The sequence below is a fragment of the Mustela erminea genome, chromosome 2, assembly GCF_009829155.1.
Source record: "Mustela erminea isolate mMusErm1 chromosome 2, mMusErm1.Pri, whole genome shotgun sequence".
In the NCBI taxonomy this organism is placed as follows: Eukaryota; Metazoa; Chordata; class Mammalia; order Carnivora; family Mustelidae; genus Mustela; species Mustela erminea.
Window position 1 is genome coordinate 118327918 of NC_045615.1, and position 25395 is coordinate 118353312.

General features: G+C 37.3%; 1 protein-coding gene across 4 annotated transcripts in view; it reads left to right on the plus strand.

Annotated features, from left to right (window-relative positions):
• RBPJ (recombination signal binding protein for immunoglobulin kappa J region) overlaps nt 1–25395 on the plus strand; it is a 215192-nt gene that overhangs the window by 127837 nt on the left and 61960 nt on the right. The window contains exon 2 of one of the 4 annotated variants that reach the window (XM_032334029.1): nt 19378–19560. The exons of the other annotated variants lie outside the window; for them this stretch is intronic. Within the exon in view, the coding sequence (XP_032189920.1) occupies nt 19544–19560 (17 nt within the window). The 5' untranslated portion in view covers nt 19378–19543. The remainder of the gene's footprint in view (nt 1–19377; nt 19561–25395) is intronic. 4 annotated transcript variants of the gene reach the window in all.

The window sequence follows — 25395 nt, forward strand, 5'->3', positions numbered from 1 at the left end:
AAAGTATATATAATATACTTCATTACTTTTCAAAATCTTGGCTAATTTTTTGTGATAGAGTCATTCAAAAGGCTAGATTCAAGTTCATTTTAATTCTGTAGAAATCAGATGAGTTTTCTTAGCCAACAGGCCATTGTTTACCTTAAGTGTTTTTAATTTTTACAGAAATAACTTCTAGATAGCATACTACAGGAAGCTGCTTGTCTTCACAGGAAAAGTAATCAATTTTGGGACATTTTTATATAAGAATAAAGAGTAACTGTCAAGTTTCACAACCCTTGTAAGTGTTTTGCCACCACATAAAGAACAGACCTCTCTGTGGTACAGGAGATTTTCATGGTTATTTCTTATCTCATGAAGATACATTGTTTTATAAAACTGGCCATATCCATAACATCTGGTAGTACTTTGTGCCATTCTGTCATCATGTTTGTTGCTTGCTAATAAAAGATGAGATGAATGAGTTCTTGTGTGATGGGATTTTAGTAAGCTTTTTTACAGGAATCTTCTTTTATTTTGGTTAAAGCAGCCACTCTCAGCAGATAATGCTCTCACTGATTTTCCATAAAATGCTTTTATTAAAGAAGCCAAAGAAGCTCCTTCCTGAAGACACCTTGTCTTTTTGTTCAGTGCTTTATCACTTGCACCTGGAAGAGTGCCTGTTATGTAAAAGGCACTCAGGAAATATTTAACTGTAGAATGAATTTGCTGTTGAGAATATTTTCACATAATTATTTTCTTAGAAATTTTTGCATTTCATGCAGAAGTCAGTAGACTATAAACTGAGGCATATTAGAAAAACCATCTGTACTACCAACTACATGGTATTTCCACACTATGTAATTTTTTTCTAATAATAGTCTTCATGATTTTCAGCAATGTCATATGTGTAGATTTATACAGTAATTCACTGACAGAAAATACATTTTGGATTATGTTCATGGTATTCCCCAAGTCATATTTCAGCCCTCTTCTACTACAGCTGGAAGAACAAGTCTTTCCCCATGGTAGGTGTCTTTCTTTTCTTTTCTTTTTTTTTTTTTTTTTTAAAGATTATTTATTTATTTATTTGACAGAGAGAGAAATCACAAGTAGGTGGAGAGTCAGGCAGAGAGAGAGAGAGAGAAGCAGGCTCCCGCTGAGCAAAGAGCCCGATGCGGAGCCCGATGCAGGGCTCGATCCCAGGACACTGAGATCATGACCTGAGCCTAAGGCAGCGGCTTAATCCACTGAGCCACCCAGGCGTCCCGGTGTCTTCTTATTTTAAACTGTTTTATAGGAAACCACAAGCCAAAGTGGCATATATACATATATATACATATATATATATATATATATATATATATATATATATATATATATATATATAGTTAAATTCAGGGAAATTTTCCAAAGTTCTGAGCTGGAAGTCACGACTCTTAAACCTTGCTGGAGAGAAAAAATCACAACCTGGAGCAATATGGTATGTGTTTAGTACTTAATTTTTTAAGTATCTTGCTAGTTGTGATTGCTTTATACTGTCATTTGCTAATATTTCCAGGGTGAAATTTATATGTAGTGTGAAGTTATTATTGATAATAGATATGCACCTATATTTTTAAAAAGTTACCTCGGTTATTTCTATCTTTGTCTTGTCTCTCTCTCTTTTTTAAAAAGTAATCTCTGTATCCAACTTGGGGTTCAAACTCACAATCCCAGGGTCGAGAGTTGTGTGCTCTATGGACTGAGCCAGCCAGGTGCCCCTTCACTGTCTTGTTATATTCTCATGTGATTACCTAATCGTTATTTTTGCTTGATAAAGAGCGAATACTAGGAAAGAGGTACCCTTCTGTGATTTATTTATTTAGACTGTTTGATTATTAGTATTTTCTCCAGTGTCTGATTTGTTGAGATCATCCTAAGGTATTTCCTTGTTTCCTGAGAGTTCAGTTCATGGAAGTAGGTAATTAGCAATATGCCGAAACAAGTGGGTCAGTGAGAGCACCATTACCAATCCTTTACACTGTGCCACATCTCTTTCCTCAGATTGGGATCATCTGACATAAAATGAGCTCTAATGATAAATTCAAAGATTTTTGAGTGTCATCTGTGTTCTGGGTACTAGGATATACTGGTGGACAAAACCAAACAATCTCTGCCAGTGTATAGAGGTTACATTTTAGTGAGAAAGGGTGCTCGGCTGGCTCATTGGTAGAGCTTGGGGTCATGAGTTTGAGTTACTTAAAAAAAAAAAAAAAGTCATGCTAAAAATACATTTTAGTGAGAGAGAGACAAAAAACAAATAAGTAAAATATTGAGGTAAGGGTGTTAGAAGGAAAAGTTGGGGTTAGGGAGTATCATGTCAGGAAGAGGTTGCAGCAGATAAAGTGCTTATGGAAGGTCTCACTCAGATGGTGAGATTTGAGCCAAGAACCTTAAGGATAGAGTGAGAATTGAAGCATGCGTGTATGTGGGGGGAAAAGCATTCTGGCAAGTAGGAACAGCACCTGTAAAGATCCTGAGACAGAGTGTACCTAGATTGTATACGGTACGTGAAATAAAGAGGGGTGTCAGAGATGGCCCCGTGGGTTTTGGCCTGACCAATGGTAAGTGCAGGGTCGCTCTCATTTGATGTGGAGAACATGTTAGGTGTGAGAGTAGGAGATGAGGATATATGCAGAGTAATAACCTGCTTGTGTGGCTTCTGGATTTGCATCGGGACAGATTAAGAAAATGTAGGCAGGCCAACTCTTGGTAAGAAACATGATTTTGAATAACTGTTTACTTTAAATTGACAGTTAAAGAAGATGAACAAATTTATTTGCCTCATCCAAATGTAATTGTAAAGGAAAGAAATGTTCCCAGGAGTTAACATGTTTTACACATTAATTTTGGATTACCTAAGTAATTACTTGAAAAATTTTTGCTTTATTAAGGCACATAACTTTTCCTCTAATGCTGTTGATTTAACCAATAAATTTAGTAGTATTATACAGATTTAATATGTAATCTCTGATCTATGAGAAACATAAATACTAAGATTTCAGATAGAGATAGGGAAGTAGAGCAGTATGACTCCCTAATATTTAGATCAGGGAGAAATTAAGACATAAATATTTGACTACTGTGATATTGTGATTTATAAGAAGTATGTATTTGGTCAGTCTGATGACCGCACAGTCTTTTTCATATATATTTTGATCTTTGCCCTTAGTGCACTGCTCACAGCTGCTAAAACCCTTGGTATTTTCTAGGCAGTGAGAGTGCTATGGGTTTCTTTCTTGTATTAATGAGATGAATTTCAGAAAGCACCTTAGGATGGGGGCTGGTTGCCAGAGGAGCCAACCCTGTGTTTAGAGGGTTGAAACTTTCAGTCCTCCTATGCTCTTCACCACCTCTGTAGGTTGTACCAGTTGCCAAAGGCCAGTGGTTTAATAAATCATGACTGTAATGAAGCCTCCACTAAAACCCAGAAGGACAAGGGTCAGAGAGCTTCCAGGTGGTGAACATTTGCAGGTGAGTTGTTTACTTGGGAGGTTTCACTTGGGAGAGTGTTGTGCCTGGAGAGGGCATGGAAGCTCTTTGCCTCTTCCCCATACCTTCCTCTCTGCATCTCTTCCCTTGGGCGTTTCCTTAGTTATATCCTTTTATAATAAACAGGAAATCTAGTAAGTAAAATGTTTCCCTCAGTTCTGTGAGCTGCACTTGCAAATCCTTCAAACCCAAGAAGGTCATTGGAGCCTCCAGTCTAGTTGGTCTGTCAGAAGCACAGGTAAAACCTTGACTTGCAACTACCATCTGAAGTGGGAGTGGTGGGCACTCTTTTGGGACAGAACTGTTTACCTGGGGGAACTGTCTCTGGTTAGTGTCAGAATTGAGCTGAACTGTAGGACATCGTGCTTGTGTCCAGAAAATTGCTTGTTGGGTAGGAAACCCCCTCCCCATGTTGGAATTGGTACCCGAACCCATTTAATCACATACTTAGGTCTCCAAGCATCACTTGAAACAATTTTTTTTTTTTTTTTTGAGAATGCTTTATATTTTGAGAATTAATTCAAGGCAACTGTGTCTATCAGAATATCTTTAGATGCCCTGTTTTCTATACAAACTATGTCTTGTCTTTTGCTATGAGCTTTCCCTTATGATAGTATGTTTTTATATTTGGAATTATATGTATGTTGGGTAGAACCTACTGGCTTAGTTTATGCAGTAGATTACTCAGTACAGTCACTTTGTAATATCTGCTTCTCTAGTTAAGAAGGGAAGTATGCTAAGAGCCTTTTTGGGGTGTGTGGGGTGTGTGTGTGTGTGTGTGTGTGTGTGTGTGTGTGTGTGTATGTCTTGCATGTCTGCTTTGTCTGGGATCACAATAAGTTGTTATTGTTTATGATATCCTTGGTCTTTGTTTAAAGATCAACAAAAAGTCATTTAAATTGTTTTAAAAGCAAAGTAACATTAATCTCTACTTCTGCATTTTCATCCTAATGGTAGCTATTTTAATACACATTTCATTGTTTTGTCTGTAGGATTGGAGTTTACCTGACAGTATTTTAAAACAAAACCAACCAAACAAAAAAAAACCCTAATTCATGGCATTTTATTAAGTCCATATATGCAGAAGGTTTATAGGAATTGTTTTGTCTCATGCATGCAGGAGCTTCTGCCACGGTGCCATATATATCTTGACAAACCTCGAATCCTGCAAAATCCTTCCTTGAAAGTAATAAAGCTTATATTGGGGCATACAGGATGGGGGCAGACTACTGAAAATCCATGGAACTCTTCTCTTGAATACTAACCCAAACCAAAAGCAATTCTAATAAAAAAAGAGTAGCTTTTGTGTAGCTTTTGAGTAGCTTTTTTGTGTAAATTGAAATGGAACTCCATTTAAAACTTATTATTGAGTTTTTTTTAATTGATGTTGCCTATTGACATTTTTATTTCTGAAGTTAAAAATACCCTGTGAACTATCTAGTATCATATACTGGAATATTTTCAACAAATGGAATTCAGAGTCGTTTCTTGAAAACCTGCTCCAGGCAAGACCTTGGGGCGCCTGGGTGGCTCAGTGGGTTAAAGCCTCTGCCTTCTGCTCAGGTCATGATCCCAGGGTCCTGGGATCAAGCCCGGTATCGGAGCCTGCTTCCCCCTCTTTCTCTGCCTACTCGTGATCTCTGTCTGTCAAATAAATAAATAAAATCTTAAACAAAAAAATTTTTTGAATACCTTAAGGTATTCAAAAGGTATAAGAGATCAGTTAAGAAAGTTTAGTCCTCAGTAGTTTATGCCTTCAGTGGGTAATCTGTTAGTGCTCATAACTATAATGTAAAGAGAACACAATGGGTCCTCTAAATAAGAGACATTTCACGAGGAACCTTGCGGTATGGGAGAAGAAATGATTCATTCAGACTAAGGGTTTCAGCAATACTTCAAGGATTTTTTTTCTTCCTCTTATTTTTAAACTTTTTAAATTATGCTGGAGGAAGACCAGTTCTGGAAATCTGGACGCAGGAGATTTTGTTCAGGAATACCTAAATATTGGCTCTGTCCTCCACCCCTCCCATTCAAGATGTGGTTCTTGTTAGAAACTGATGAGTTTATTCACAAGCTGCGAGTGCCAGTGTTTGTAAACATTCCTTTAAATGGAGAAAACAAAGTCAGTTGAAAAGTAAGCCTGAGTAGTGGCCTAGTGAGAATGTGGCAGTTTTCTGCTAGATCTGCACCCGAGTGTGTGACTCACAGCTGTGAGTGCCAAGGTAAGTCTGTGCCAAGATAGACTTCATGTGCTTTTGCTCTGTATAGCCACTGCCATTCCGTTAACTTCCGTATCATTGGCTAAATAGAGTAGGAACTAGATCAGGCCAAATAGATCAGGAGTGAGTCTGTTCTCATCTGTCTGTGTAGGTTCTTCCTGCTTGTTTGTGACCTACGACATGTTAACAGTTAAAACAAGAATATATTCTTCTATCATTATCATTATTATTTTTTTTAAGATTTTATTTATTTATTTATTTATTTATTTGACAAAGAGAGAGAGCAAGAGAAATCACAAGCAGGCAGAGAGGCAGGCAGAGGCAGAGAGAGAAGCAGGCTCCCCACTGAGCAAGGAGCCCGATGAGGGGCTCGATCCCAGGACCCCGAGATCATGACCTGAGCCGAAGGCAGAGACCCAACCCACTGAGCCACCCAGGCGCCCCTCTTCTATCATTATTAAGTAGTTTAAAAGTCCCTCCCCTAGAGGTAACCACTGTAAAAAACTTGGGTTATATTCTTCCAGACAATTTTCCGTGTACTTACATGTTTACAGTACATACATATAGTTTGGGTTTTCTTCAGGGAAGATGGCTCATATTGTGTTCATATCTTATATGTTATGTTTATTTTTAAAATTTAATGGTAACTCTTGAGTTCTTTCTTGGCATATATTTAGGATTAGTTTGCTCTTTTTTTCAATCAGTGTGTTATTCTCTGTTCATAATATAGATATAACTATTTTATTTTTGAAGATTTTATTTATTTACCAGAGATAGAGCGAGAGTGAGAAAGAGAGAGAGAGGAAGAGAGAGTGAGCACACAAGCAGGGGGAGCAGAAGGCAGAGGACGTAGGCTCCCTGCTGACCCAGAAGCCCAATGTGGGACTCAATCCCAGGACCCCGGGATCACCACCTGATCTGAAGGCAGATGCTTAACCGACTGAGCCACCCAGGCATCCCAGTTGTAACAGTTTTATTGAGCTAGTTCCCATTTGGTGTACAACTAGATGTTTCTCTTTTAGGAACAACAGTGTAGTAAATATCTTTGTGTGCCACATTTGCATGAATATTTTTACAGGATGTACTTAGAAGTGGAATTGTAGGGATATATTCATTTATAGTTTTGATAGATGCTGCCAAGTTGTTCTCCAAAAGTTTCTATTACTTACACCCATATATATATATATATATATATATATATATATATATATATGCTATATATATGGCAGTATGTGAGAGTTGATGAATAGATTTCAATAGGAATGGAAACCAAGGGGATTCTGTACAGATGAGGAAGCATGAGTAAAAGCAAAGAGGCAGGAGGGCCTAGTCGATATGGTGAGGAAAGAGGGAGTCAAGAATCTGATGTAGCATATAGGAAATAAGGGGCTTGTGGAAGATGAGTCTAGAAAGGTAGGTTGGACCAAATAACAAAAGTGCTTTTTAATGTGTTGGTTAGGAGTTTAAACTTGAGTAGACACTGGAAGCCTTTCAAAAGGTTTTTTTTCTTTTCTTTTCTTTTCTTTTTTTAAAGATTTTATTTATTTATTTGACAGAGAGAGAGCACAAGTAGACAGAGAGACAGGCAGAGAGAGAGAGAGAGAGGAAAGCAGGCTCTCCACTCAGCAGAGAGCCCGATGCGGGACTTGATCCCAGGACCCTGAGATCATGACCTGAGCCGAAGGCAGCGGCCTAACCCACTGAGCCACCCAGGCGCCCCAGGTTTTTTTTTTTTTTAAAGATTGATATAGTTTAGAAAAAGAGAGACCATGCCCTTGTGTGCACATGCAGGTGAGCATGAGTTGGGGAAGAGGGAGAGGATCCCAAGCAGATGCCCTGTAGAGTATGGAGCCTGCCCTGGGATGAGATCGTGACTTGAGCTTAACCAACTGAGCTACCCAGGCACCACTCCCCGCCCCTCTGGCCACCTTGCCCTCCCCTGCAGATTTTACATATGAGCTGTATTTCAAGAGCAGTAACTGTGAAGCCTAGGTTTTTGAGGATAGGGAGATTGGCTATAAGGCTGTTAAAATGATCATCTGCTATAATGAAGGCCTTGGTCTTAGAAATGAGAGAAAGGTATCAGATTTGAGCTTTACAGGGATACAGATTTAAAGGTATACAGATTTAAAATCAGTTTGTAAGTCTTGGTGGCTTAAGATGAGAAGGTAAAAGATTGTTGTGGCTCTTTGAGTGCACAGGTGTGCTTTTTGTGAAGATAATAAGAAATAGAATGAGAAATAGGTTTGGGCAAAATGTGAGGGAAATTTTTATTAAAACATAAGGAATAGGGGCGCCTGGGTGGCTCAGTGGGTTAAAGCCTCTGTCTCTGGCTCAGATCATGATCCCAGAGTCCTGGGATCGAGTCCCACATCGGGCTCTCTGCTCGCTAGGGAGCCTGCTTCCTCCTCTCTCTCTGCCTGCCTCTCTGCCTCCTTGTGATCTCTCTCTGTCAAGTAAATAAATAAAATCTTAAAAACAAAACAAAACATAAGGAATAAGATAAGGGGCACTGGGGTGGCTCAGTGGGTTAAGCCTCTGCCTTCGGCTCAGGTCATGATCTCAGGGTCCTGGGATCTGAGCCCCACATCGGGCTCTCTACTCAGCAGGGAGCCTGCTTCCCCCTCTCTCTCTGCCTGTCAAATAAAATCTTTTTTTAAAAAAAACACATATGGAATAAAACAAGTTACTATCCACTGATACAGTTCTGTAAGGTGTGTTCACTTTTTTTATTGCGGAAAAATATACATCACTTGAAATTTTAAATTTTAGCCATTTTTAATTGTACGGTTCAGTGTTACTAAGTACATTCACATTGTTGTATAACCATCACCTATGATCCATCCCATCTCCAGAACTTCTTCCATATTCCTAATTTGAAGCTCTGAACCTGTTAAACAATAAGTCTCCATTTCTCCCTACCCTGAGCCTCGATAAGTAAATTGGCAGCCACAATTCTGCTTTTCTGTCTTTATGAATTTGAATTTAGGTACCTTATAATAAGTCGAGTCATGGAGTATTTGTCCTTCTGTGACAGGCTTATGTCACTTAGCATAATGTCTTCAAGTTTCATCCATTTTATATAGTGTGTGTCAGAATTTCTTTTTAAGGCAGAATAGTATTCCATTTAGTATTCCGTTGTATATATACATACATTTTTTAAAAAATCCATCCATTTGCCATTGGACACTTGGGTTGTTTTTGATGTTGTTGTTGCTGTTGTTATTGTTTTAAGATTTTATTTATTTATTTGACAGCGCACGCGCACGCGAGAGAGACAGACAGACAGAGCGGGAATATGAGCAGGGGGGTTGGGAGGTGGAAAGCAGACTTCCAGATAAGCAGGGAGCCCAGTAGCGGGGCTTGATCCCAGGACCCTGGGGTCATGAGCTGAAGGCAGACATGTAATGACTGAGCCACCTAGGTGCCCCTTTGTTGGTTTTAATGGAGGGGGTAGGCCTTTTTTTGTTTTGTTACTAAGAGTGTGATTACAATAAAATTGAGTTTGATAAAACTGTACAAACCACTGTACTCTTGTATAGGTCCACTGTTAGGAAATAGTGTTTGTTGCCACAAAGATGAGTACAAACGATCTTGCTTTGTACAACTCATACATAATCATGACTATTGGAAATAAGACCTAAAATGCTTATCCTACCAGTGGGTAGATACCATAATGGTAAAGGTATAGCATAAACAGGATTTGGAAGACCTGGGGTTTTCAATATAATGATTGGAATATTTTGAGGCTTAAGCAATTGTACACAATTTTGTACACTTTATTTTTTTTTTAAGGATTTTATTTATTTATTTGACAGAGATACAGCAAGAGAGGGAACACAGGCAGGGGGAGTAGGAGAGGGAGAAGCAGGCTCCCCGCTGAGCAAGGATCCTGATGTGGGGCTTGATCCTAGGATGCTGGGATCATGACCTGAGCCGAAGGCAGACGCCCAACCGACTGAGCACCCAGGTGCTCCAGTTTTGTACACTTTAAATTGCCCCAAACAGAAGGTGTTATAATAAATGTTCTAGTCTGGTTGACTGAGGCATCAGTTTTTGAAAATATTTTGAATTATTAGGTGAATGAAATAAGACAGCCCTGCACCTGATGAACTAACCTAAGTGATACAGGTTTTATAAAATAGGATTGAATGAGTTGCCTCCAGAATGTATTACCTGTTCCCAGTATCTTGATTCCTTTGTCAAAATGATTTTCTGATTGAACTTACAATGAGAACAAAGAAGTGAGAATAAGTATACAAGGGGGAGGGTCCTTTCTCTTTTTATTCATTACTCTCTTGAAAATGCATACTCACTTTCCTTATTCTCTGCAGTCCATTACTCTCCGGCAGAGTTGTAATTTGGGGCTCATCTTCTGAATTGTGACTTTTGTTAATACAGTTCAACACAATTCCATTTCAGGAAAATGTGTTGTTTTGGAATTCACTAATACATGCTTTTTCCATGATGTTCCTTTCTTTTCTCTTCTTTTTTAAAAGATTTGTTTACTTGAAAGAGAGTGAGAGAGAATGAGAGGGGGGATGGTCAGAGGGATAAGTAGACTCCCCACTGAGCAGGTAGCCTGATGTGGGGCTCCATCCCAGGACCCGGAGATCATGAGCTGGAGGCAGACACTTAACCGACTGAGCCACCCAGTCGCCCCTTGATGTTTCTTTCTTACCAAAAGATATACCTACACATATTGCTGCATATCCAACTTTGATAACATTTGGCACTGGAAAATTAAAAAAGCACACAGAGAATACAAAATATAGATGAAGATGGTAATGGAAAATTAAAACAGCATATTAAAAGGAGTCTCTGGAGACTTAAACTAGTTCTTTCTAGGATGGCTAAAGTTACAGGTTAGCTCTTTAGATTTTTTAATTTCTTTCAGCCTCATTGTAAAAGATAAGCTAATAGAAGGTAGTTGGTAATTTAAGTGAGATGCTTAGCATATGGGAAGCAGTCTGTCAAGTTTATTTTTTCTAATCTACTGGTTTGAGACTGAGAGGTGTTTTAGTGGCTAGAGAGCATCAGATAATAATTTGCTGTTCTTACCTGAAATTGCTTTGTTTTACCTCTACAGTGTTTGAATATGGATTATCTATCTTAAATTAGTTTCTGTAGTTAGAGATTTTTTCTTTTATTTTTTTTAAAGATTTATTTATTTATTTGACAGAAATCACAAGTAAACAGAGAGGTATGCATAGAGAGAGGGGTGGGGGAAGCAGTGTTTCTACTGAGCAGAGAGCCCTATGCGGGGTTTGATCCCAGGACCCTGAGATCATGACCTGAGCCGAAGGCAGAGGCTTAACCCACTGAGCCACCCAGGCACCCCTGTAATTAGAAATTTTCTTAAATATTCTTATCACATTATGTTTTATTTAATACTGACAAATATAGATGGTAAAGGATGTATAATTAAAATATTAAGATGATCAGAACACTTGTTCAATAAATAAAACTTTAACCTCCTCAGTTTTTTTTTTTTTTTTTTTTTTTAAATATCCAATGGCAGGAAAGAACTAAATAGACTAACTTGGCTGATCACATCTCACTAGCCTTGGCAGAAAGATCTGATAAACTGCAATAAACTCTGTTAGAATATTTGAGCATATCCACTTTATTATGTTCAAACCAAACTACTGAAACCTCCCTCCTTAAATCTGAAGCCTTCTCCATCTCTCTTAGTAACTCCATCCTTTGGGTTGCTGAGCCTGGAAGAAACCTTGGAGTCACTGTTATCTCTTCCTTTTCCCCCTCCAGCTCCACCATCCAGTGTGTGCAGATGTTATCATTTTGTCTTTAAAATATGCCCATAGTTTTCATCACATGTGACATGTCCACTGCTTTCACTCTGGTGTAAGGCTCTGTCCTCTCTACCTCCATAGTCACAGTGGCTGCCTAACTGATCTCTGCTGCTGCTTCCCTTCTGCCTTACCATCTTTTCTCTGCTTACCAGCTAGACTCCCGCTAAGCTTTCTTGGCTCAGATGTTGGTCTTGCTCAAGTCAAAATTTAGAATAAAAAGCTAAAGGCCTTCATGCTCAGTGGTGTCCCCAAGAACATGTGCGTGCACCTCCCCTCCCTGTAACATTTCATTTAGTATCCTACGGTTTCTGTGTTCTAGCCACGCTGGTCTCCTGCTTCAGGATCCTTGGACCTGCTGTTTATTTCCTTTGCATGGAATCTTCCTTTCATCCCTTCCTTCATATCTTGGCTCAAATATTATCTCAGCAAGGGCATTTTAAAAATTGCACCCCATCTCCTGTCTTCCATGCCCTTTTTTCTTCTCCATTTCTGTTCATAGCTTTTACCACCATATGAAATTTTTAATTACTGTGTTAACTCTGCCAAAGATTTTGGTCTCATCGGTGCACTGAAATGTCCTTAGTGCTTACAAAAGGTCTTCCACATTGTCGTTGTTCAGATATTTGTTAAGCTAATGAATTTGTCTGGAGGGGGGAGAATGCTTGAAGGCATGAGTTAGAGCCACAGACTGGATCATCACCCACATAATTGGAATAAACATTAAGTATGAAATTTTTTTTAAACAAATCATAAGTACTTCTTGAACATTTTAATTGAAACATTCCTAGGAAAGTGTTTTATTTTGATTCTAGAATTGTGGCATTAGCAGACATTGTAACTGATTACCAAATTGTGCTTCCAAAGTTAGTAAATGTTTATGCATCCTCAGGTGGACAGTATTTTTGATGATTTCACATGTAAGCTTTGTTACTGCAGTTTTGTGCTTGTATTAGCCACAGAGAGATTGTGACTGGTGAGAAGTTACATGCTCACTAAGTTTCTAACCTGTGATTCCTGACTCCCAAGTCCAGAATTTGATCAGCACGTTCTTGTATCACTCATGATGACAAACTCTTTTAAGTCACCAAAATTTACATTTTATTTTAAACAAAAAGAGACCTAAGCAACTAAGCTGGAGGAGAAATAATAGAAACTCTCCTAAAAAGTACAAAGAAAGTAGAGGTAAACTTCATTCAGTCTCTTTAGCAGTTTTTAGTTTTGGACTGTAAAGAAGCTTCTATTAATTTGTTGTTTGGCATAAATGTGTAGTAGTGTTTATGAGCTGATTGATTTCACCACTACTACCTTTCCTTCCCTGACATCCTTTACTCAGTACTTTTTTTTTTTTTTTTAATTTAAGGTCAGTTAATTAACATATAATGTATTGGTTTCAGAGGCAGAGGTCAGTGATTCATCAGTCTTAATATCACACCCAGTGCTTATTACATCACGTGCCCTCCTTAATGTCCATCACCCAGTTACCCCTCCTTCCATCCCCACCCCTCCAGCAACTGCTTAGTTTGTTTCCTGTGATTGAGTCTCTTACTGTTTGTCTCCCTCTCTGCTTTCATCTTGTTTTATTTTTTCCTCTCTTCCCCTATGATCCTTTGTTTTGTGTCTTAAATTCCACATACCAGTGAGATGATATGGTAATTGTCTTTCATTGATTGACTTACTTACTTAAAGCATAGCACCCTCTAGTTCCGTGTGGGAGCAAATGGCAAGATCTTTCTTTCTTTCTCTTTTTCTTTTGATGGCTGAGTAGTATTACTCAGCACTTTTGAACTAATGGTTTTTCATGTCCCCCTCCACTTTCCTCGCCTTCCTACCTTTGGTCTCATGGACAGGTAATAACTTGCTAACAACCAATCTGTTTAAAAAAGAGTAGTTGTATGTGTGTGTATGCATGTGTGTGTGTATTTATGTTTAAATAATACCTGTGTATACTGTGTCATCTAGAATTCTCCAAAAATATGGAGGCATATTGTGGCTGAACCTTAGGATATACATTTTCAGTAGAGTTTTCCCAGTTGGGGGTTCCTCAAAAGTAAAATTAGCTGAATAGTCCATCTTTCATAATTGCTAGATCACAAGTGTCTAGTTATTGAGCCATGTTGATCCTGAGTTTAGCTTTAGTTATAGGTTCTGATGTCCCCTTGTCCCTAATTGGAAAAGGAATCATGTTCTTACTATCAGGATGGAAATCAGAATAGTTCATTATTCTTAGGAAGATTCTTTGAAAATTACTCAAAATCATTAGGTTTAGCTTTAGCATTTATAATCATTTTTAGCATTGCCAAAACCTAGAGTTGAAGTCCCTGGAATACGTGATTTTCATACTTTTGACAGTAGTCGTGGTTAATTTTCTGTTGTTATGTAACAAGACTGTTTCCAAGTATTTGGTTGACAAAACTTGTTTAAAATTCAAGCGTCCATAGAACACATTGTGTAAATTATGTTACCTAACTTAAAAGACTATATTTCATCAATTCAGTATGCGGAGTTTTTAAACATTTTTTAATAGATAATATATGAGAATTTATGTAAAAATACCAACTTGGCTCACATATCTTACATTGTAGGTTCTGAAGATATTTAAAAATTTTTTCACTTCTAGTCTCACCTATTTCATTTTTTTTCTTTCCTTTATTCTTGTATTATGTGATGTTAAAGTCTATTTCATGTACTGCTCCTGCAGTTTAGTGGTGTGTGTGTGGGGGGGGGCGGTGGTGAGGAGAAATAGTATGTGCGGAGGTACAGAGACCTGAAACACTATGGTGTGTTCTGAGAACTGTGTTAAGTTCCAATGTAGACTAGAACATATGTTGTCTTTGTATGGGTAGGAGGAGACCAGAAACTGGATCAGGAAAAGACCCTGTGGGAATGTAGTTCTCCACTTAAATACCAAAACCAGTAACCTGTGTTCTTTCATACCTTTCTTAATTTAGTGTTCTTCTCTTGCCCAAATTTAATTTTCTCAAGAGTAAGTCTGCCTAGGTATGTGTCAAAGCTGGCGCATTTCTGTATCAGCTTTTAATCTCTTAAATTTTTTCTGTTAAAATTTCTGGTGGCTTAAGAGTAGAATTTAGGAAGAATAAAACAAAAATCTGTGACAAAGATTTTTTTGGAATGTTTTCTGACCTTAGATTCTTGGTTTAATGGGTAAATATTCTTGCCCCGTGTTTAGAAACATGAAGTTGAAGGACAAAAATAAAGGAGAACTTAGGAGTCCATGGCTTAGAAAGTGACCTGCTAGTTGTCATGAAATCAATTTAGTGGGTTACAGCTAGCATTTAAATAAATTTATGACAGAATACGATACAGTATATCTATTGGAGTGTGTATCAGATTGTTACGGAAAAATCTACTTTTGGTTATGGTAAGCAAAATTTAATATTTGTATATGCTTCTAGCATTTCTGTCTATATTTTAAAGACAGTATCCGTTCATTTACTTGGGTATTTGGGAACGCACTGCCTCTCTTTCTCCACCCCATCTCCCATTCACTGGTGTACCACTATGTGCCAGATACTGTTCTAAAGCCTTTACATGTATTAACTCATTGTTGTTTTCCATTACATGAATGTTACTTTTATCCCATTTTTTCAAAAGGAGAAGCTAAGGTGCCTAGTGATTATTAACTTGCCTGAAATTGCATAGCTAAGTTGTGAATCTGGGATTCAGTTCAAAACCAGGAAGTCTTATTCAGAGCCCTTTTTTCTAACCATCAACCTTTAAATAGTCACCTGTGCAAAGACACCTCTCTCAGTGCACTGTGGTTAAGTGCTGGAGGTATGTCTGAAGTGGTTCCTGATCTCATGGAACTTAGATATTTATAAATATGTTTGCAACATTCTATGTTTTTAAATAAATAAATATATACAGACATACCTAATGTGGGAAAATAACTGTATTGTTGAGTAACCATATGTAATTAGCATATTACTACGTTCCAGATTTCAGTATCATTGTCTATAATTTCCATTGTATGGATATGCCATAATCTCACTATTCTTAGGTTGTCAGAACTTCATAGTCCTTTCTTAGTAAGTAATGTTGAATGCATTCATTATTGTCATTTCAGATTACTATGTGAGGCTGTTTATAAAAGCAGAAAAATTTCAACTTAGTGGTATCTATTTCTAATTTTCTAAAGTTTATGCTTTAGCAGTAGTGTTGATCTACCTTCAGAAACGTTATATGGTAAATATTCAGTAGTTACAAACAACAAAATTCATTCGACACAAATGGTGTTCTGTGTTAAACCATCTTCCTTCAAAATCTGTTCTCAATATTGTCATTGTAGCATGTATAAACCATTCCTAAATACTTTTTTTCATTCACTCAAATACTTGTGTGCCTGTTAGTTTTAGAGCATATCATGAACTTTCTTTTTTTTCATTTGTCAGTCATGTATCCAAAATGGGGTGTACTTCACGTACTTAGATAATTAGTGCCTGGTGTGTTCCAGGTCTCTGGAAGTTAGATAATGGGCTTAGAACGATAAAGACAGCAGCTACCCTATTGGACATAGCATAGAGAAGGAGTCTGTAACAATTTGCATGGAAATGTATTTGTCTCTTTTATAAGAAGTGAAATGTTTTGTAGATAGATGCATAGACTTTAATACACATTAATTTTGAAATTAAAAGGTATGTGGTTGGGCATCAGATTTTCTAATGGGCATTCATTTTATAATTCGTTATTTGGCATATTAATAAAATGAGTTCTGCAGAAGGCTTAGGCTATTACTGATGAAGATATTTTTTAAAAGACCCTTTAGGTTTTTTACCGTAACAGTTTGACTGTTAAATGTAATAATTCCATAACACTTTGTTTCAGCAATTTTAAAAATGGTTACTTTGAGTCATAACTTGTTACCAAATAGTGGCATGCAGTGTGGATACATGGTTTCCATGCATGGTTTCCATTCAAATTTGAAGTTGCTTAGGAGTTTCCTGTTCTTAATTTGGGGGATTTCTTTCAGTGCTTTTTGTTTCGCTTTTAGTTTAATAATGTTTTGAAGCACTGAAGGAAGCTGTCCATCGCCTTTGTTGTTGTTGTTCTGTTGTTATGTTTTATTTTGTTTATATTTTTAGTGATAACCTGACTGAATGACCTCACCTCCCTCAGCTAATAAATTTCTCTTCCCTTGAGGCTAATACTGGTAGCAGTTTAAGGGACAGGGCCCAGTTGGAAAAATGTGGCTGTAGGCCTTTTTTTTTTTTTTTTTTTTTTTTGGAGTAGGCTTCACACACAATGTGGGGCTTGAACTCATGACTCTGAGATCAAGAGTCACAGGCTCTACCAGCTGAGCCAGCCAGGCGCCCCAGCAGTGTACCCTCTTAAGGAGAATACCTTTCATGTTCATTTTTGTTTGGTCACCTAAAATTTATATCTGCTGTGATTTTCAAGTAATCTTTAAAAGATCTTCAAGTATATAACTTCATGAAAATGTTGGATGTCATTTGTAGAAATCAAATGGAGTTTCTGGACTTTAGTGATTATATGTGATTCTAATTCTTAGTGGCTTTACTAAATGTGTATGCAGTTTGTTTACAAATTCATTTACAGACATTGACTAGGTTTTGAGTGAGATGCTTTATAAAATTAAATTATTGTTATATCGGCCAGGTTGAAAAGCAGACATAACTGTTGGATGTGAGTTCTTCTGGAAGATAGATTAGCATAGCAGATTACTTAAATCTCTCTGAGCCTTGATTTCCTCCATGTAAAAGGAGGCAAACACCCTGTCAGTCTTAGGAGTGGTAGATCAGGATGAAATAACATGAAGCGCTAGGCACAGTTCATGGTATAGTGTCGATAAGTGTTAGCCTCAGTACCATCGCTTTCCTCAGCAGTATTCTACAATAATACTGTAGTACAAAAGTGCTTATACTCTGTCGGAAGATCTAGATTTAAGTTCTAGTTCTTTTATTGCAGTCTTTCTTGGATCAGTCACTTTACCACAGTGTATTCATTTTCTCTTCTATAAAATGAAGTTCTGAAAATTAAATGGTGTAATGAGCCGAGTGCTCCAGATCTAGTCTTTTTTCTTTGTTATCTAGCATATTTATTATAACTTGCTTTATTTCCCAATAGTTGACATTAATTTTTATGTGCAAGGGAGAAGAGCTGTAATTGAGAACATTAACCTGATAGTTGTGTGGAGGACACATTTATTTGGAGGAGCAGAATGTAGGAAGACATGACAGTGCCCTTCGAGGTAGTTGTTAATGCATACAGACCCTGTGAAAGGCTTCAAACTGAAGTGGGAAAGGTCCGGGGATAACAATCAGCTTAAAAAGATGGCTGTGTCTGTAATGATTTCACTGGCCCAGGTCTCTTGATTCTGTTCTTCATTAGTTTCTTCCTGCCTGTTCTGGTAGAGTTCTTTCCTATATGCGATCCTGCCACTATTACTAGGTTTCTGAAGAGTGACCTACGTTTTGTAATCTGCTTTCCCCACAACCTGCAGTAAATCTAAATCTCAGAAATACGTAATTTTCTGACATCGGACTATGAAAGGTTTTCATCAGTTGAGTCTACTTTTTCAAGCAGGAAATGGTTCTACTTTCTCCTTACAACATACCTTTTAGCTCTAGCTGGGAGATTGGTCATTTTCCATTTCTTGTCTGGTAATGTGACACAGGCTGTTCCACAGGCCCAGAGTATAACAGACCTCTACCAGTAACTCCCCCCCCCCCTTTGGAAGCCCTTCTTATGGCTTGCTTTTATTAAAAATTTCCTCATCGGTCATCCCTAAGGTAATTTTAATTGCTTTATGGCAAATTTGTATGGTAATTGGTAGCAATACAGTATTGGTAATTTAGTTTTACTTTGTGTAGCTTCAGTTATTCTTTCTGGTAACTGTTACAGAGTGCCAAGCTTGAGGCAAGAGGAGAGTGAATTCTTAGATTTAAAATGTGACATACAAACTTTTATCCTGTCATTTTAATAACCAAATGTTTTAAATGTTCTTATATAACAAAGGTGGGTTGGAGTGAGGAGGAAAGGGGGACAGACAACCTGCCAAGGCAGTCACAGAACCGCAGTACAACTTGATTGTTAGCCATCTATTGTCCATTGATACATGCATACTCTTAATAAAAGTAAGCTTAGGACGTGCATACTCTTAATAAAAGTAAGCTTAGGGGCGCCTGGGTGGCTCAGTGGGTTAAAGCCTCTGCCTTTGGCTCAGATCATGTTCCCAGGGTCCTGGGATCGAGCCCCACGTCGGGCTCTCTGCTCAGTGGGGGATCCTGCTTCCTCCTCTCTCTCTGCCTGACTCTCTGCCTACTTGTGATCTCTCTCTCTCTGTCAAATAAATAAATAAATTCTTTTAAAAAAATAAAAGCTTTAAAAACCGGAGCTCCATGGAATTTCAGTTTAATGACTTCAGTGGAATTAAAATGATTCCATAATATTAACATCAGGTTGGGCAGGACCCTCTGCTATTTTATTAATGAGTTCCCTTTTGTGCAGGGGTGTGGGTAATTTCCAGCTCTCATCCAACACAGAATACGTTAGGCACCTACCAAGTGTTCAGACCTGTCTTTTAGGTTATTTTCATTTCTTCAGAAGAACTGAAGAATCTGTTGGGGCAAGAGATTTGTGGGGGTTGATGGATCTCCATAAAGCAAAAGCTGTCACTCCGACCACTCTGAAGCACATACTCCTCGTTCATCTGAGGGTTCACATTAAAAATGACAGGGTGACAGAGTAGCAGCAGCAGCCTCTTTGATTTTCTTAGTCATGGCAGCAGTTAACAGTGCATTAGTGGCTTAACACACCAACACTTAAGTCCTTATTTTTTTGTTTTTGTTTTTAAGTCATTGAAATTATGAGACTATCATTCACATGGAAGCATTGTAGTTCTTCGGAACCATTATGATCTCAAAAGGAAAGGAGAATGATTCAGATACACTGGCTGAGGTGTTTTGAGGTGCATCGAAGTGTTCCAAGCTGTGACTTACCTTAACATGTTCTTGAAGTACCATGGCGTGGATTAAAAGGTATGCTTTAGAAATCTCCCAGTGACCCCAGGGTCATGGATAGAATGAACGCTCATGATTCTGTATTTAGTTATCACATATTTTAAGAGATTTTAATATTTAGATTATAGATGTGGTTATAGATTTATGGTAAATAGTACTTTTTATTTTGTTTAAAAAAAACCCATATATCACAAGCTTGCTGCGTGATTTCTCCTTCCCTTCCTTCCCTCTTTGAGATACAGTTATAGAAGACACTGGGGTAAATATTTTCCCTAGATTTTAAGAGTAATGGGCTGTAATTTCTTTCACCAAATAGTTTAGGTATTATTCATGTATTGGTCTGTAATTAGCTTTGTGGTTTACATCATAGACTAGTTTCTTTGCAGTGCTGTCATTTCATGGCCTGAATAGGAAATAGATGAATGTTTTAGTTGGAGCCTTAATTCGACCAAATAAAATAATTCTTATGTGGACCATTTATAGTTTGTGCTTTTTGTCTTTTCCAAAGAATTTTTCCTGAGAGAAAAATGCATGGCTCCCTGTTAACAGTGATTGTTGTTGCTTCATTAATTGTATGTATGCAATTAATTATTTATGTGTTTGTGATATGTAGTCCCCCTGTTATTTGTGGTTGCTAATAGTGGTAATTCTAGGTTTCATTTTACCCACTCAGCTGTCAAAAATTGTTAAGGTATTTATGTTCATACATTTTATTTGACTGATGTAGTCAAAACCAGTTTTTAATTATTTGAAATCTTGGAAACCTGCTAATTTTGTACTGTGTGCTTGCTACTGAATGTTTTCTTACGGATGGTGGAAGTGAATGAACCCAGGAAGAATGCAGAATGTATTAATGTTACATTAAGTTCAGAATTTTTTATCTTTAGGATAGTAAAGAAAAGTTTGTTGGGAAGGTAATGGTTTAAATCATGGATAGATAAATTTAACAGACATACACTAGTGCAGTCTGTAATTTTTATCACTTACGCTATCTTATGTTAAGATCCTTTTGATATGTCAGCAGTTAAATTCTAAATGAAATTTAGTTATTAAACCTAAGACAAACTGCTTTATGTTAAATTCCAGTCTATAATGACAGTGATCTAATCAAGTTTCTAGGTAAAGTAGGCAGCTTATAAACCAAGGTAGTCATTCACTTCAACCAGGTATTTTATGTCTGATGGCACACAGTAGTGTCTGCTCTCCAAAAAAGATCTTTTCTGACATAATGGGTTAGAGATGATATTTGATACATTGTTTACAAAATATAATTCTCTATAATATTTGCTACTTCTACTTAAAATACCTTTTTTGGGGTAGCATTTGAGCATCTGTTTTAACTCCACACAGGATTCTTGATCCACAGCTAGGGTTGAGAACTCCTAGGAAGGGTTTATAGCTTAGTGGTTAAGAGCTTAGACTTGGGGGCCAACTGACCTGTGTTTCCGATCTAACACTTAACTTTATTATTTTAACAGGGTATAAAAATGATCTAAAAATGTTTAAATTTGTATATTAAAAATATAGCATAAACATATACATATATGATTTATGTTAATGCATTTTATATGTGTGTACATAAAATATGTATGTATCTCGATATAAATGTCTGCCTGTATCAATAAATTATACACACAGGAAGCCAGTGTTAGACTAACAGTGGTGATGACTATTACATATCAGATCAGGAACTTGTTTATTTGGTGGAGGGGAGTAGGAGGGTGCTATTAAATATTTTTCTTCTCTTTAGTCTTACACATTCTCATATGATCTTCCTAGAGCTAAATAAACAATCACTATTTGATGTTTTCAATTCTTTGGGCTTTTTCTCATCAGTGAAAGATGGCCAATAGAGACCTAGAATTTATCTATTGTCCTCTTAGCCTGCTGGGTTGATTTGTGTGTCTCTAAAGCTATGTTTTTCAAGTTGCAGGTTTCAGCCCACTCATTAGTGGGCAAAGAAATCAATTCAGTGGGTTATGACCAGCGTTAGGAATACATACTAGAATAGAAAATAAAATATCAGCATGCACTCAGTGTAGAAAAGAGTATTTAAAAAATACTTTCAAGTTTTTAAAATGCAGAAATAAACAAAATATATACCCATTTATGTGTATGTTGATTGGGTTGTTTTAGTAGTTGCCTACCATAGTCACAGATGTCCATCACAGGTACTGTTAGTTCTGTCTTGTTATGCCTTGCTAAGAAGTGACCAGGATAGGTTCCAGTTTATGGCTGGTATTGGTACGCCATGCTCTTTATCACTTTCAAAGATAGCCCTTCAATCCCCTTGCTTTGAAGTGAAGGTTATTACTGGACAGTATCTAAGGAGTAGATGAGAATAGGAGAACATAATAATAGCTTTTGGGTGGCATTAATCAAGTCTGTTTTATCAAATAGAGTGATGTACTATACTGCATCATCTATACTATATGCATGTACTATGTGTGATGTACTATACTGCATCATCAACACACAAAACAGTGATGTATACATACATTCTGGTGCTTATCATCTATAGATCTGTGTCTTCAGACTTCCAGTAGCAGCCCATTCTGGAGTCAGTGTAATAAGTTGTTGCCTTTGTCCCCTAATTAAGTGAAGCGGAAAAGAACAGAATAGCAGATGTCATGATTATATCCCCACAATATGGTTTTGTAAAACTTTATTTCCAGGAGCATGTATATGTACTGAACTGCAGAGACCCAAGTTCTGGTAATGATGAGCTGAGAAACTAGATGAAAATCAGTCTTATAAATCGAGGTTGCCAAACTGACCTCAGTCAGAAAAGATTTCAGATATCTAAAGCAGGATTATCAGCTCAGTAGTCTTACCTCTGACGGTAAGCTATATTTAATTAGATGTGAGACCTTGTTTTTGTTTTTTGTTGTATTGTTGGTGCCCCAGCTTGCCCTGATAAATATTTATAAAAGCTCATAGGTAAGAAATTTAGAATATTTCCTAGTTGAGGAGGAATTTACTCTTACTTTACATTGATAAAAATGACCCATTCAATTAAAAAAACGCCAAACCTGATAATATATACTAAAACCCACCCAATTCATTTTCCTAGTCCTTCTATGTTAAGGCTTTTTCATGTAATAGGTGTTTCTTTAATCAGAAGGTAGGTAAAAAGTTTAATGTTGCAAAAAGATTAAGCATAAATCAGATATACGACAATATTTTGAGTAGTTTAATGTTAGACCTTTTATATATTTGTTTATTTATGATTAGTGCATTTGCCTTCTGCAATGTCTTCATAACAGGCAGATTATCTGTTTTACAGATTTGTTGAAGATAATAACAGAGTTCCTGGTGAATATTTTAAAATAAATAAAGCTTCAAAGTAGGACAATATCAGCATATGTATGTTTTAGGATTGTGTCTAAAATACAGTTTTGTCCTCCTTAGAAAACAATAAGAGAATGAAGATTTCTGGTAAATCGTTTCATAGCAATGGAATTTGTATATTAGTTTTCTACACTTGGGAGTTGAAAAATGGAAGAAATCTTTGCCAGAATAGGAGGCCAAAAGATGATAAGCACAATTCATCTTTCTCTGCAAGTTCTTGGAATTTGAGTCAAGCATACATAGTTCCTGCTCTGAATTGGGTATGATGTACTAAACATAGAAATCATGTTTTGAAATTACAGAAGATAAAGTAATAACCACCCCCTAACCAGTGGATTAAATATCCCGATGATGGTTGCTTATCTTTGCACAGTATGTAAAGGCATATGTTCCTGGTGGTGAAGGGAGAAAACAAGAGCCTATGTATTCTATTACTTTGTTTTCCCCAAACCTCTCTCCCGCCCACCAACCTGACGTTGCCTTCTCCCAGAGTCTCCCAATTCTTCTTCTGCTTATCAACAGCATTGCTTGGCTTTTCAACATTATTTTAGCCCTGTTACTACGACCTCACCACTTGTTACCTCATGCTGCTTGTCCTGTTGAGAGTACAAGGTATCATGTTGTTACTTTGTGGCATTTGTTCTTCAGAACTGTGTCCCTCTAGCTTAGTTATCATCATGTGTGAGAATGAGAGCAACTTTTGTTGTTGATGTTGGTTTTTTTGGTAGGTTTTTCTTCCTAAAGTGTAGTTTAGAAAGAAACTAAACTACGTTCTAGTTTAGTTGGCCTAGAATGGAGATCAGTGGCCACAGATGGCACTCCAACCACACACCTAGGAGTAGAAGAAAGAACATATCACAAATTACTATGTTAATTATTACAAATGCTTCCAGTATACTTTTGGTTACTAAAAACAAGTTAAAAACCCTCTGGGAATGAAGATGAGCTGCTGGAGAGATTTTAAAAAGATGTTTTTGATTCTGAAAACAACAAAGTTTTAAAAATCTTTTGTATAAATGTAGCATTATTAGCATTGGGCACTTTCTCAAGCTAATTTATATCCCATTATTTTGAAAAAAAAAGCTATTTTGCATTTGTCTGGGATCTGGGATATCTTATTAAAATAATACTTTAGAATCCCATCTCAAGCATGAACCTAATTGAAGAGTGGAATATGCTATACCAGTAATTGTTATGAAAATTAAGGAATATCCTCCTTTTCAAAAATATAATGAGGTCAGTTTATTTTGTAATTCAAGAAAAAATTATTTATTTATTTAATTTAGGTTTTGGGGAGGAGAGTATATGTAGGAGCCGGGGGAGAAGGAGAAGGAGATAATCTTTTTTTTTTTTTTTTAACAACAGTCAGTGTTTATTAATTCACATGGTTTCTGTGTGTTCAGAATTTGGGGGCAGTTTAGTTAGGTGGGCTTTTAAAAAATTATTATTAACATATAATGTATTATTTGCCCCAGGGGTACAGGTCTGTGAATCACCAGGCTTACACATTTCACAGCACTTAGCGTAGCACATACCCTCCCCAGTGTCCATAACCCAGCCACCCTATTCCTAGCTCTCCACTCCCCAGCAACCCTCAGTTTGTTTTGTGAGATTAAGAGTCTCTTATGGTTTGTCTCCCTCCTGATCCCATCTTTTTTCATTTTTTCCTTCCCTACCTCCCACAGCCCCCCGCCCTGCCTCTCAGATTCCTCATATCAGAGAAATCATATAATTGTCTTTCTCTAGTTGACTGACTTCGCTCAGCATAATACCCTCTAGTTCCATCCATGTTGTTGCAAATGGCAAGATTTCGTTTCTGTTGATGGCTGCATAGTATTCCATTGTGTATATATACCACATCAAGAATCTTAAGCAGACTCTGCACTGAGCACGGAGCCTGACATGTGGCTTGATCTTGCCACCCCACGACCATGACCTGAGCTGAAATAAATAGTCAGAGGCTTAACAGACTGAGCTATCCAGGCGTTCCTGTCTTATGTATTGAACTGGTAGGTGATTATGAGGAGAATATTCTGTAGGTGAGCTAGAAAGTGTGCACACATGCCAAAACTGTTGCTTAAATGAGGAGTAGTTGCACTGATCTGTGATGTAACCAAGTTCTAACAGTTCAGAGTGAGTGAACTGCAGATACACCAGTGGCAGCTTTCATTGCCCCCATAAGTCTTCAGGCATTGCTTTAGCAACTATCATGTCAGCATATAGTCTTTAAAAATAATGACTGGAAATGTACTACTTCGGAAAATAGTGATCAGAAAGGACAACTGCGCTCCACCACCCCCACCCCCCATTCCTTGATTATTTATTATGAGGAATCCTGGGGAGGAACTCCTGGGATGGTTGGATAGGACAAAGCATTTTTAAAGCACTTAATTTTGGTTGAGTGCTTTTGTGTTTCATTACAACAGTGGGTGGAAGAGGTGATTAAAAATGTGCTAGAAGTGCTGATGGTAGCAGCTAAGCAGCTAGGTTAATCAATATGCA